Source organism: Sebastes umbrosus, chromosome 3 (genome assembly GCF_015220745.1).
Source record: "Sebastes umbrosus isolate fSebUmb1 chromosome 3, fSebUmb1.pri, whole genome shotgun sequence".
Taxonomy (NCBI): domain Eukaryota; kingdom Metazoa; phylum Chordata; class Actinopteri; order Perciformes; family Sebastidae; genus Sebastes; species Sebastes umbrosus.
In genome coordinates this window covers 11,713,323-11,727,649 of record NC_051271.1, presented here as the reverse complement: position 1 = coordinate 11,727,649, position 14,327 = coordinate 11,713,323, and the positions used below count along the sequence as shown (strand labels likewise).

At 39.4% G+C, this 14,327-nt stretch overlaps 1 protein-coding gene across 8 annotated transcripts in view; it reads left to right on the top strand.

Annotated features, from left to right (window-relative positions):
• camk2d2 (calcium/calmodulin-dependent protein kinase (CaM kinase) II delta 2) overlaps nucleotides 1–14,327 on the top strand; it is a 45,114-nt gene that overhangs the window by 4,499 nt on the left and 26,288 nt on the right. For 7 of the 8 annotated variants that reach the window (XM_037763792.1, XM_037763787.1, XM_037763788.1 and 4 more), the window contains exon 2: nucleotides 398–492. In XM_037763792.1, the coding sequence (XP_037619720.1) occupies nucleotides 398–492 (95 nt within the window). Of the gene's footprint in view, nucleotides 1–397; nucleotides 493–2,088; nucleotides 2,153–14,327 lie in introns of those variants that run through there. The other variant, XM_037763790.1, reaches the window with a different exon arrangement.

Below are 14,327 nucleotides of genomic sequence, written 5' to 3'. Positions count from 1 at the left end.
TATTGTGATTTTTTTAAGTCTAAATTTAGTCATAGTGTAATGCACCACCATATATGCATAAAATCTGGGTAAAAAAGTTCACTTATTTTATGTAATCAGAAGAGTGGTATCTGCATTTGCATTTATCACAATCCCTATAATACAAACAAAATAAAATAGCACTACTTTTTGTGCAATCTGAGCCACTGTCTGCCACAAATCTTTGCATGTAAATTATTAATTAAAAATCAATAGTGTTTTTGAGAATCTATACAGTATCACAAAATATAATATCGCAACACTCAAGTGTATTGATATTTTCTTACACCCCTCTGGTGACATGTAAACCACAGTATGTTGTTACTTTGAGCTTTTTTGAATACATTATTAAGTATTTCTGTGTGTGTGCTCTTTTCAGGGGCGCGTTCTCTGTGGTCAGGAGGTGTGTGAAGATCTCATCTGGACAGGAATTTGCTGCAAAAATCATCAACACCAAGAAGCTTTCTGCCCGAGGTAGGAAACACAAACATGTACAGAAAGACACATCATACAGAAACACACGTGAGCAGGAAAAAAAAAAACATGCCCCAAAGTGTCACCGAGTTATGCGTGGGTGAGCTGTGGACATTGCTGCCCCCGAAACAGGCTTTGGGGCTGTGAGAGGGAACAAGTTCATATGAGTGAGAGTGAAAGTCATTGAGTGAGAGACAGACACACAAGGTCAGAGACTCATCTGGACTTTAGTTGGTTTAGTTTATGTTTATACGCAGAAGAAAACAGCATCATTTAAATGCTGTAGTTGCGTTTACTTGCACTTTTTGTGCTTTGTGGTACATGTTCTTCTTCCTTTTTGTGTTAGTCATTTCTGTCCTTTGGTTTCTATGTAAATGTTTGTCACATACAACCTTGTGTGTGCGTGTGTGTGCGCTCTTATGCGTGCGTGTGCATGTGTTCTGTATTGATTCAGGGCTCTGGCTGGTCTTGTCGTCCCAGGGGCAGATCTCTTGCGAAGCCGACCCAGTTCTTTCACATCCGTCACTGTAATTGTAGCCGCTGGCCTGGTTGCCTCGGGCTTTGGACACACATACACATAATCACACACACACAACGTGCACGCGCGCAAACACACACACACACACACACGTGACCCAGGAACCGCCAACAGCATATTCGTGATTACTAACCAATGGCGTGTTGCGCTTTTGCTGTTCCCCCCTTCTCTCCAGCCAATGGTGCGTGTTGTCACAGCTTGTGATAACCAAGCAGTCAGGCTTCTGTAGATGTGAGCTGAGCCATCTGACTAAAATGTCAGAATTTACTGGAAATGACCTTGGCTGTTGCTGTGCACTTGTTCTGCCACTGCCTATAGTGTCACTGTGATGATGCAATTTTTTTTTATATTCTTCTAGTATATGTGTATTAACAAGCAACTCAGTCCTCCCCTTTGCAGTATTTTACCTTTTATTCCTTTCCAACAGCTCCCTCCTCCTCCTCCTCCTCCTCAGCATCCTCCCTCTCCATGTTCTCTGCTCTTCTGCATTTACTCTTCTTCCCTATTTTTGCATTTTCTCCTTTTTTTTTTATATCTGCTCTCTCTTTTTTTGAGGTTACAAGACGTTGTCATATTTCTCACCGGGTTACTCAACTCGCCCCCTCCCTCCTGCACATTTTCTCCTCTACTACCTCACCATCTATCCCTGCCTTTACTCCTCCGTTGCCTCGTTTCTTATCTCTCCTTTTCTTCGCTCCCTTCATCTTTTCTTTCTGCTTCCCTCACTGATCCTGTCTCTCTTCTTCCCGTGTTGACCCTCCTGCTTGCTGAGTGCAGTGTTGGTAATAGACACCTTGGCAGACGGATCAGTGTCTCACCACTTGCATGCTGGGACAGGTTTTCCAAAAATACTGCAAAGGGTTATCTCACCTCATATGCATGAGGATCTGCGGGTGTGCTGATACACTCTCTCTCTCTCTCTCTGTCCTTTTCCTCCGTGTGCGTGTTTGTGTGAATAGAGGTTTACATACCGGGCATGCTGGCGTGTCAGATATGGTCTTACCCTCTTTCCGCGATAAGCCCTAGAATTGCAACTCTGATTCCCTTCTCTCTGGCAGGATCATGACCTCCCCCTTCGACCCCACTCCACCACTGTGTGTGTGTGCCTATGCAAGAGCATGTGTGAGTATATAAAATTGAAAAGGGTTTAGGGTAGGATTGGTGGCTGGAAAGCGGGCAGATCAAGGCACCGTGTATGTGTGTGTGTGTGTGTGTGTGTGTGTGTGTTTGGTGTTCCTGGTTATGCACATGTGTGGTGGGACTATAGGACAAGTCACAGTCCTGCAATCTGCAATCCTGATTATGCAGCGTTTCATTAAGAGCAGCAGATGAGCCAGTGAATGAGAGGAAGCAGTGGAGAGAGAGAGAGAGAGAGAGAGGGGAAGAAAAGGATAGGAAGCAGAGGGAGAGAGACGGATAATCAGGGAAAGAAAGAGAGAACGGAAAGTCAACATTTAAGTGTGTGTGTTTGTGCACGCTGTATCCCTCACAGCAGTTGAATATTTGTCCCTTCATGCATGCGTCAGTGTCCTGTCACTATGACTCTGTCTGCTCTCTTTTGTCACTTTGTATTTGCTTGTGATGTGCTGAGTGTGTGCGTGCGTATGTGTGTGCAAATGGTGCAAATGTGCATGTGTGTGTGTGTGTGTGTGTGTGTAATCCCTCATCTGTTTGTGTGTTTGTGTATCAGTGCACTAGCCTCATTGCCTACTATGCGACCCCTTTCAGCTTGTCTTAACAGTTGGGTAGGTTTGAATCCGTTGCAATAAAGATGCTTTGAATTTTAAAAAAAGGCCCGCTTGTCTCGCTGTTTAAGAATTGCATTGCATTGTGGGAGTGATAAGCAGATAGGGTAAAGAAATAGGGCTACATTTACAAAGCAGGAGGAATCAAAAGATTTAGTAATATGTGTTTTGATTAGGACTGTCAATAAAATACTTAACTGCAATTAATCGCATGATTGTCCACAGTTAATTGCAAATTAATCACACATTTTTTTATCTGTTCAAAATGTACCTTAAAGGGAGATTTCTCAAGTTTATCAATATGGGAGTGGGGAAATATGCTTGCTTTATGTAAATGTATTTACATTTTTATTATTATAAATCAATCAACAACACAAACAAATATTGTCCAGAAACCCTCTCAGGTACTGCATTTAGCATACAAAATATGCTCAAATTATAACATGGCAAACTCAAGCCCAACAGATAACAACAGCTGTCAGTGTGTCAGTGTGCTGACTTGACTATAGAACCCATTTTCTCACATATCTTGAGGTCAGAGGTCAAGGGACCCCTTTGAAAATGGCCATGCAAGTTTTTCTTCGCCAAAATTTAGCATTTGTTTGGAGCATTATTTAACCTCCTTCGCGACAAGCTAGTATGACATGGATGGATTCCTTAGGTTTTCTCGTTTCATATGATGTCAGTATCTTCACTCTAGCTTTAAAACTGAGCCCAGTACAACCGAATCATCTCGTTATTATCACGTTTTTCTTATTTGAATTATTGCTCTTAATTCTTTGGAAGTGTACCATGTTGGTAAAGTCCCATCACTTCTGCAGAGACTGCGTTATCTCCGCTCCTGGCTGGATGTTTGTCCAATCCACCAATCTGTAACTGACCCTCCTTCATAGTAGACAGTTTCTGTGGTAATAGGGGTGTGCTGCTGTTATTTCTGTTATGCGTAGATGTCATGGTAACAGAGATGATAGCTGTTGCTGAGGTGTAAGCCAGTCAGCCTCAGTGGTGTATATATATATATATGTATATATATATATATTTATTTATTTTTATTTTGTGTGCATGTTTTCTTTTTGCATATCGCTCCTCGTGTAGTTTTCCCTCATTAGGAAAGATGAAGATTTGTCTTCCCTCTCTTATGGTCTTTATTCCTCCGTTGTCACTGTGACTCTGTTTCGCCTCACTCTGAAGTGAAGTGAAGGGAAGAGGAGAGGGAGAGGATGTGATTGTGGGAGAGAGAAAGATAGGGGGAGAGACAGAGAGATAGGAGGGAAGGAAAGGAAGGAGGGATCAGTGGGAAGAAGGGGGGGATCACATGACTCACTGGGTGCTAAAAATAAATGTTGGTCATTCTCTCGCTCTCGGTGTCTCTATCTCACACACAGTATTGAAAATATTCCATCTTTTGAAAGGAGCTATAGGTTTTTGGTTTCAGTCGATGCTCAAAATGCATCGGCCTGAAACTGTAGCACGGATGTTTTTATATGTGTGTAATTGAAATATTTTAGTGTAAAGAAATAAGGGATGAACAATCTGTCTTATTTCTATTTTTCGGACCGTTATTGCAAGAGTAACACCTGTATGGACAGGTTTTGCCCACTCGGGATGAAATTAGCTCACCTTTAGTAAAATGTTACATTACGTCTGATGATATATGACAAAATATTCCTCAATCCAGTTCTACTTATTAGATTTCTTGGAGCTTTTTGCCACATCTCATGGCCTTTTGTCATTAGATAGAGTTTAGGACACATGATGAGTAAATTCCATCCACTGTTAAAGGCCACTAGATGTGCCTGAAAGCTCTGGAAGAAATCTAATGAATATACCTTGAGTTAAATGATGAAATCATTGAAAATGATGTCTGAAAATGATGCTAGATCAATAACGTTAATAACTCAACCCTCTGTTAGTCGGTTTGAAAGACAGAGTCTACTCCACATTTCAAAATATCAAAATGTTTTTTTTGCCTGACAAAACCAACGTTGGCCGATAGATACAGCAGATAGTCATAAATCGTATCAAGATGCAAAGAGCACACTAACCAAACAACAGCCTAGTTTAATTTACGGCTAATTAGATCTGGTGAAATATTTCTGATGACAGTTTCGGTTGCTAAAATCAACAACAGATAAAATGTTCCCCTCTTAAAACGTTGTAAATAATATAAGCTATAATCAAAATGTCAGCTCTTGTGTTCTTAAATGTCAGGATCTCGATATAAAAATGATTGATCGTTCAGCCCAGGAAGAACCTCCAGTATGACTAACAAGAGTATAGACTTTCTGTAGAAAGCGAGGGTGTTCTTAATTACAGAGTACTGCACCTCCGTCTGTCTTTTCCTTTCTCTCTCTCTCTGCCTCTGTCCTTTTCAACCTCTGTTATTTTATCTGTTTGATTTACCCTTTCCCCCGAACGATTCTCTCCTCCTCTCTGTCCTCCCTCCTCTTCTTCCTCCCTCACACATTCCCAGCAGTGTATCGTTTATTCTGATGCTTCGAACCATGAAACAGCTATGAAACGGATTGATATTATAACATATTGATAGACAGAGGTCACAGATGATAATGACCTCATTATTATTTTTCCACCAGAAGAACCATATCAAGACTGGAGTATGAGCACTTGGGGAGGTGTTCAAGTGAAATCCACATTAAAACACTTAATAACAATGTGCCTTGCATTGCTGTTTCATTTATTATTCAAACAGTAGGAGATGAATATAGCATAGGGCAGGGCGATATGGAGAAAATCAAATATCACAATATTTTGTACCAAATAACGCGATAATGATATTACGATGATATTGTTGGGTTGACTATTGGTGTTTTCACAAAAGATTTACACAATGAGATTTTTGATAAATAATCATCAGCATTTTAGATATTAGTGTTGTCAAAAATATTGAAGTTTTTATACATATGAAACTGAATATTTGAAACGGTTTCAATACTAATTTTCCACAGTATTGATACACGAGTACCAGCTGCGCTTTCTGCTCTCTCTTCTCTCTGACAGCGAGTTGACGCACACCCACACACCACTATTTATCTTTTAATAAAAATCTAAAATTTGATGCCCTCAAATTTGTGTACATTTTTCCTTGTGGTTTCATAACTGGTATTGAATATCAATATTTTTCAACACTAGTGGATATAATGACTAAGTGGGTAAAGGCAAATAATAGAACAGCTAGAACAGTCTGGTAAATTCAGATAATTACATCACTTTACTGTAATACAGCCTTCAAAACCAGGAAAAGACAACACTTGTGCCATATTACGATATATGCTATCCAAAATCTAAGATGATATCAAGTCTCATATCACAGTATCGATATAATATCTATATATTGTCCAGCCCTAATATAGCACTACTGCCACAAAGTTGCAGAAACATTTTCCATTTCTAAAACATTAACTGTAAATATCAATACTACTCCACAAGTCCCATTTCGATTCACTGATGTTCTAAAATCTTGCAGACCAAAATCAAAAGCAGAAGAAGTAGAGATACCACTATTTCTGACAAGCAGTAGGCGTGGAATGCGGTGTCGCTGCAAAACATCTTGCTCTCATTTCATTAAAGCTATTGCTTCACCCACCTTTAAGTCAAAGAATCAGCTGGATGGAAAGTTTAGGCATTAATCGATACCTATACCAGTGAAATTCCCTGATTCTTGATACCCGATTGAATACCATGGTCAAAAATAAAACAATGAATTCATGTACTTCAACTAACACTCCTTTATTATCATTTGCATACTGTTTTTTGAAAATGAATCCCAGATGGTCCACCTCAAATTTCTCGCCAAAAACTACATTTTACAATATTACATTTGAAAACATCATAATAACATTATAATTTACCTTCACCCAATATTTTACATTTTTACTGAATAGAGCTTGAACGCATCACAGTGTAACTCAATGCAACCTCCGTACATTGGCTGTGAGCTCTGTTATTTAGCCAAGCAGAGGCCTGTACTACGAAGCTGGATTTGGGGTTAGCGAGTTTACTTTAGGGTTAACCCTGGGTTTTCAGTCCTACGACGGTGGTTCACTTCTTACCGGGGTAGATCGCCATGGTAACATATGCTGAACATCTAACCTGCAGCGGAGCAGGTTATGTTCGAGATAAGAGATCAATTCATATAAAAGCACCGCCTACAGACCAATCTCAAAAGCTTAGTGCACAATATGATTATATCACACAAATACAAAGAATATACAATCAGAATCCAGGCTAAAAGCAACACAGTTTAAACAACCACATGCATAAAGGACAGCTGGCACATGAAAGTAAGCCTGCTTACCGCTTTGAAATACATTTTTATATTTATTTTTTATTTGCTCCCAAGTCTGTTTCACACCGCCGGAGTCGGGGACGAAGCTAAAAGAAGGTTAAATTGTCCTACACGCCACATTATGTCCAAAGGGACTAATGAAGAAACCTCTATTCTTCTACACTATACAATAAGAATCTCATTAATCTAACAGAAGACCTGAAGCAAGTCAGTTCTACTTGTGCTCTAGACGGGGCAGCGATATTATCAGTCTGTTAATTTAATCATTCACACAGTCGGTGATTTTTTTGCCAGCTGTGTGTAACGGTATTACTTTTAGCCTCAACTTCTTCCTATTTATCTAATATTATAGTTTGCTCTTGGTTTGTAAAATATGCCGCTCTGCTGAGTGCAGACTTTTCCATGTTTGTGATTGGTCATATACGGCAAACACCGCCCCTTATATGTGAACGCGCTCATAGCCAGATTGAGAAACCCTGGGTTGATTTACCGAGTTGATAACCACCGTCGTAGGACCGCTTAGTGGGATCTTGTCTGTTTGGGTTAGTTAAACCAGATAACAAGAAGATACCCTGGCCCTGAGTCCTTATACTGCATATTGTAAACTGTACTATAGAAAAGTATCGTCACATTTTCAGAATTTTGGCGTCGACTTGGTACCGAAATATCGGTTCTCATAACATCCCTATTCTGTTGGAAGGCATTGTGGATAAATGCAGCAAGTATTTTGCTCCGGTAGATGTAGAAAATGTGGAATTTTCCTTTAAGTGTTTGGCGCAACAGTGGTGTGTTGAGTGTTGGCTTATACAGTTTCAAAGTTTGCATGGAAAGTTACATAAGTAACCTTACTCAGAAACCTTTTCTGGTTGCTATGCCAGCTCTTGTGGTAACCAGGCAGCTACATAGTCAGTGTCCTCTTTTCCTTTTTATCAAGTAAAGGAACATTTTCAGACAACACCCATGTTTTTATCACTGTCGTTTAAATAACAGAAATAACATTCCCCATTTGTAACGTGATAACAGTATTTTGATACCTTGATGCTGCCATTGTTCTTTATCAGCGCTGCTTCTTATATGAGTGCTTTAGCCATTATCATAATATAAGAATTCCCTGTACTGCAGGGCTTCATTGCTGCATTTAAATCTGTTGCTTTTTGTGTCGACATATGTGATTATAAATGGGAATTTGTGTCTCTTCTTGTCAGGACGTGTCCAGAGTACCACCACCCTCTGATTAAACCACTTTGACATATTAGTCTAATATGCGCGCGGCTGCATTACGGCGGATAAGATAAAGGCAGACATTAGCGTACGTTATGAGGCTCCCGGCAATACTCCGGGGGCAGTTTTATCTCTGACACCAGCCACCTTTTGTTTCTGCACAGAAGAGAAAGCAAAGAGTCTCATAATTCTTCCTCTATTGGAAACCAGCGGAGGGTGACGGTGTCTCAGCGTCCTGTATGGTTTCATTAGACCCTCGGGTTTCTGCGGGTGGTAGCATGGAACCGTATGGATGAGGACTACTTAGCCGCTGTCCGCAGAGGATGTTACATTCACCCCACTACATCTTTTTAATTAAAACTCTTAATTAAACTGGTGCAGAGCAGTTCCAGCACCCTGTTGTTGTGGTGTGGGTGGTGGGTTGATTTGTGTGCGTGCATTAGGGTTAGGACTTCAGCTAAGATTTATTGCCATTATTGATTAATTATTGATCGTTTAAACAGATTAATTGAATGATGCCCATCATAAATTCACAGAGGATGTTTTTAAACTGCTAATTTTGTCTGACCAAGAGTCAAAGTAGTTGACAGAATAGGGATGTACCGATTAGACTTTTTCAGTCCCGATACCGATAGAGATACCTGGGCTTAGTGTATCGGCCGGAGAGAGGACCAACTTCCTATGTAGATATAAACGGCTCATTCTAAGGTAACAAAAACACAACGACTCTTATTATCAGGTGATTTCTGCCAGTATATCCCCCTAATTGTTACACTCTGGTCCTTTAATCAACCTTTTCAACTTCAAGCATACAAGCTATGGTTTTAGCAGCAAAAGTGTTTTTAACTGTTGAAAAAAACATCTGTATTAACATAATACGACAACAAGATTCTATGTGATTATTTTACAGTACAAAAACATGATTCAATGTTCTTCTTCAAGTTTTATTCCCCCTTTCCAGTTTGCATCTAATACAGACACAAATACAGGTGAATTTATAACAGATAGTAACGTGGCTTTACATCTCTTCATTCAGCAAAAGTAAAAGAAGTCTAACCTTTCTGTTCATTTACACATTAAATGAAGTGTTCCTTTCAGTGTGAAGTCTCTCTGTAGCATACAGGTCACACTGCTGTTACTAGCCACGTAATTAACCGACCATGTCAACGCTAAAGACATTTACATGTCGTAATACCAAGTCGAGGTATGTAATCCCAATGATTATATTTGCCTATAAATTTGAACCAGTAGGTATATTAGTTATCAGAAATAGAAATTGCAAACAGTTGATATCAGCTTTGGACCAAAAAACATATTGTTCTTTTCCTAGTGTGTGTGAATACATTTTCAGTGAAGTGCTTGACAATATTATATGTGGGTCTGATTGATACAAAAGGCCAGAAATCAGATGACCACCATAGCTTTGTCAATTAGAGTGAAGAGACAAACCAAGGACAGGATGTTTAAAGTGAACACCGCTCCGTACATGTTGGCCTCTTTGTCTTCTTTTTATTACTCTGTCAGGTGTTTGTCTGTCTCTATTTCCATCCCTGTCTCTTACATCTTCTTTCTCTCGCTTTCTATGTCTGCCTGTGTCTGTCCCTAAATCTGGTAGTTTTAGATTTACAGGACGTCAAACTACAAAAGACAAAGAAAACACACACACACACACGCACATACACACAGAGCAGTGCGCTCTGCTGCAGTGCGGTTGCAGACGCGACACATCAGAAACTGACTGAAGAGAAACAAGCAGCAGTGGAGAGAGAGACAGAGAGGGAAATAGAGGTGAGAGTTTGATGGGGTCTGGTTTGTCTGGCATGGATTTGCAGAGTAAGGACAATTTGTCAGCAACTTTTCAACACAACACTCTGTAAAGTGTAAGCAAACTCTGTCAGCAAACAGGTCCCTGAATCAGGAATACTCTTGTTTTCAGAGTTAAGGGAAGTCGTCTTCCTGTCTGCAAAAAGGCATGAAAAAGAGAGACAGACCGCAAAAATGACAGCTATAAAAACAAGCTGCCAATTTGATAATACTACGTTAGCTAACAGCAATCTTTGATTCAGGTTTTACACGTACAAATCAAAAAGGTTTTGCAGCAGAAAAAAACAGGATTGAAGGATGATTTTAGTCAAAGCAAATAACAAAAACAAGCAATAAAATGTATAAAGTGACAGGAAATATTCACCAGGTGCATGTTTGCCTTCCATTTTGACATACATCTATGTTCTTAATGACTTTTTGGATGATTAAATTGCAATAAGGATACCTATAGTACATTGTCCTCTCCAAATTCTTCAGTATTTGTCATAGTAACATTCACAGTTTTACGACATCCTTAAACACATATACAAGGACTTAAATGTTTGCTTTTTATCATTCGTTTTCTGACTCGAATATGCAGTATGTCTCTCTTCTGAGTACAACCAGACAGCCTTATAACGCCAGGCTTTTTTTGATATGTGGTATGTGGTTTGACAGCAGAAAAACACAGCATATTACACCATATGCTGTGTTCAGCAGTTTTTTTTAACAGACAAGTTGCCGTTGCAATGGCAGCTTTGCATGACTCAAAAAAGAAAGCAAATACAAAGTAATGTGTTACCAAAGAAATGCACTAATATGTTTTTGCCAGTTGAGTTAGTTACTTTGGCAATAACGTTTCAATGAGCCATGAAACGTAACCATGAAAAGTCACATAAAAGTATTATATCGAAAGAGTTTGAGTAACTTTTGTAGAAAGTTAATGGCGGTAGACTCTTTAGGTAATTCTTTAGTAATATATAACTTGTTGCTGTCAAGTTGTTTAATGTGGTTATTGCAAAATTGTAGCTCTATATCTCCAAGTGCTAGAGACAAAAGAGACATACAGGAGGCTCCACTTACGCTGATGACAACTGGACCGTCCTAAATATGGTACGAAGTGTGAAATCCTAATCTGAGCAGGACAGAGGCTACATACTTGCAATGCTGACACCAAGAAATAGATTGTTTTAGACAAGATGGTTTATGACCTGACAAATACAAGATGTCAGTGTCCTACAGACAGCGAAACAGCTGACGGCCATACAGCACACCAGCGTCCCTGCACCTCTGTTCGCTCCACGTTGAAGTAGGCTCAAATGAGAGCTGCATGTGTTCATTTCAGAATTTGTCCTTTTAAATTTGCTGCATTTATAAAATAGCAATATATAATTACCATACAATTATATATTGAGACGGTTTTGTGATTACCACGAACCATCATTGAAAACTGCACTGCATCATACAGTGTTTCTTAAAGTTAGATTTCACAACAGATCTTTTGGATTTTTTTTTGGTACAACGAAATATTGTGATATGATTTTTCTTGGCATAAAAGCAGACTAGCAATATATAGGGCTGCAGGATTATGGCCAAAATGTTAATCACAATGTTTTTTTATATCAATATTGAGATCACGATTATTCATTGATTTTTAGTGACAAATTATTTTTTATTGCAATTTTACAATTTTATTTGACTATTGTTATTATTATTATTATTATTATTATTTTTCAGTGCAATTTAGTTTTATTATTATTTGTCGAATAATATACAGTGTATTACTACTTCTTCTACTGTGGACTGCAGCCACAACATTCAGGAAAGTTTGTCACAGGCTGCGGCATTACTGTTCCCAAAAAGTGTAGAAAAAAAACATCTCTATCGCCACCTGGTGGCCAGCTGTTAGTTTAGGAAGCACTTGATAAGATATACAGCAGTTTTCTATGAGCAAAGCGCGCATTTCAATCTCAATATCGCAGTCAATCATGTTCATTTAATTGTGGGAAGCCAAAGTCATGATCGCGATTAATATTTGATTAATTGTGCAGCCCTAATAAACAATAAAAAAAACAACTTCCAACATGTTTAACTTTTTCAAAAAAGTGAATGAAAACAACGTTGATTGAAGGAAAAAAAGAATATCTTCACACCAGGAAGCAATTTAGTATATTATAGATTATGTCTTAATCACCAATCGTCATGGTCTTACTTTATATATGAATAGTCGTTCACTGCTACACATAGTAACATACAGACAGAAATTCAGACACGCAGCTTAGATCAGGTCTGAATGATAACAGCTGACTGGGGGAGCTTCACATTTGTCTGCACAATTACATTAGCTTCACATTATGCAGAAATGCTGCTGTCAGTTTTAACTATGATAAGCAAAAAGCCTCTCACCAGTGGCGGTGGCAGTAGGGCTCAAACTTGCACACACACACACACACACAGACACACAGGTACATTAAAGTATTGTAAAGCATTTTTGTCAGCCAGTCAGAACCCATTGTTGTCAGTCTGAGACTTTTTGAGAGTGAGGCAAATTCCAGAGTCGACTGCAGCAGAAATTGGTTTCAGGCGAAGGTGTAAAATGGGATTTTCTAGTCCATTCAAAAATAAAAATGCTCTGACAGGCTAACATACAGACAATCAAACCTCTCACATGTGGACAGTTGACTTGTATATCTTTGAAGTTTGCACAGGGAGAACTTAACTCCACATAGAAAGGGCCAGGACAAACCCAGCACCCTTCTTGTTATGACGCAAAATGTACTAAAACCTGAGAAGACCTCAACCAAACTGCATTAAAACATTCACAAAGATTGTGCCAGTTTATCGATTTAAGCTAGTGTCTATAGCAGCGGGCCACATCCGGGTCTGAAAAGTGAAGCCAATGAGGAAGTGTCTTAAACTTGCATTCTTTCTAATAGCCAGCAGGGGGCGACTCCTCTGGTTGCACAAAGAAGTCTGATTGTATAGATGTCTTTGAGAAAATGAATCTACTTCTCACTTGATTTATTGCTTCAATAAACATCGTAAACATGAATTTATGATCTCAATCGTTAGTTTCAAATCTTCTTCAATACAGCATGATGTTCTTTTAGTAGATTATGGTCCCATTTAGAGTCAAATAGACCATAAAGCAGGGTATGCTTTAGGGCGTGGCTACCTTGTGATTGACAGGTCGCTACCACGGCGTTGTCCAGTCTGGGAGTCGGCCGTGTTTTCGTATTACTACTTTAACTCCTTCACAGTGTTTTCAGTTCATGAAAGTTAATTGTAACATTTTTGGTCACCTGAAAATGTCTTATTCGGTGTTCAGTTGTACTTAGCTCCACCCTCTTGTGTCACTTCTGGTTGCAAAAAAACAAGTTGGTGACGGCCAAAATGCCGAACTCGAGGCTACAAAACTGCTTCAAAATGTCAGTCCACAAACTCAATAGGTGACGTCACGGTGACTATGTCCACTTCTTATATACAGTCTATGGTCTGTAGTCTCATGTTCTATTAGACAGTAAGCTTCTAACAGAGCTAGGTTTCAAGCATAGTTGTATTCTTACTCATTGCAATTACAGCGTAAACACATTTTCCAAGTTTTGCAGAGCTTTCAGCAGCCTCTTGTCTCCCACAACAACAGCATCATCTTGCTGTCAAATACATCTTGCAGATGCAGAGGGCTTCAAAACAAAGTTACTATTTCAATGTCAGGCATAAGCAACTGTCTAAACTAAAGCATCTAATGTAGACAAACATTTAGTGTGGGTTTTGGTAGTGCACTCTGTTCTCTTCTTTTAGGCTTCTTCAGTACGTAAGCATCTTGGCACTTAACTGTTGCAATTCAGGATCTGTAAAGTTCCCTTTTCTACTTTCTGTGCTAATGCATGTCCACAGTCTGTGCTCTGTGTGTTACGGGTTAAATGGTTTGATGTTCCAAAGGAGATGTGTTCAAATAACATGTCCTTTACAAAGTGTGTACACTCCCACATAATTAGTTACTTGTGCTTTCCTGCCTGTAGTTTGATAGTTGTGTGTGAACTCTCGATGTCGGCCATTTGCATGCAAGGCTGGTTCCACTGCAGAGGAGAGGAGAGTCCTGACGCTCTGATTGGTGCAGGAGTTGCTAGACAACAGATGTCCAGCCGGCTGGGAGGTGGACTACCTGTGGAGGAGGGAGAGAGTGCAGACTAGAGAGTGAAAGAAAAGTGGAGGTGGAAAT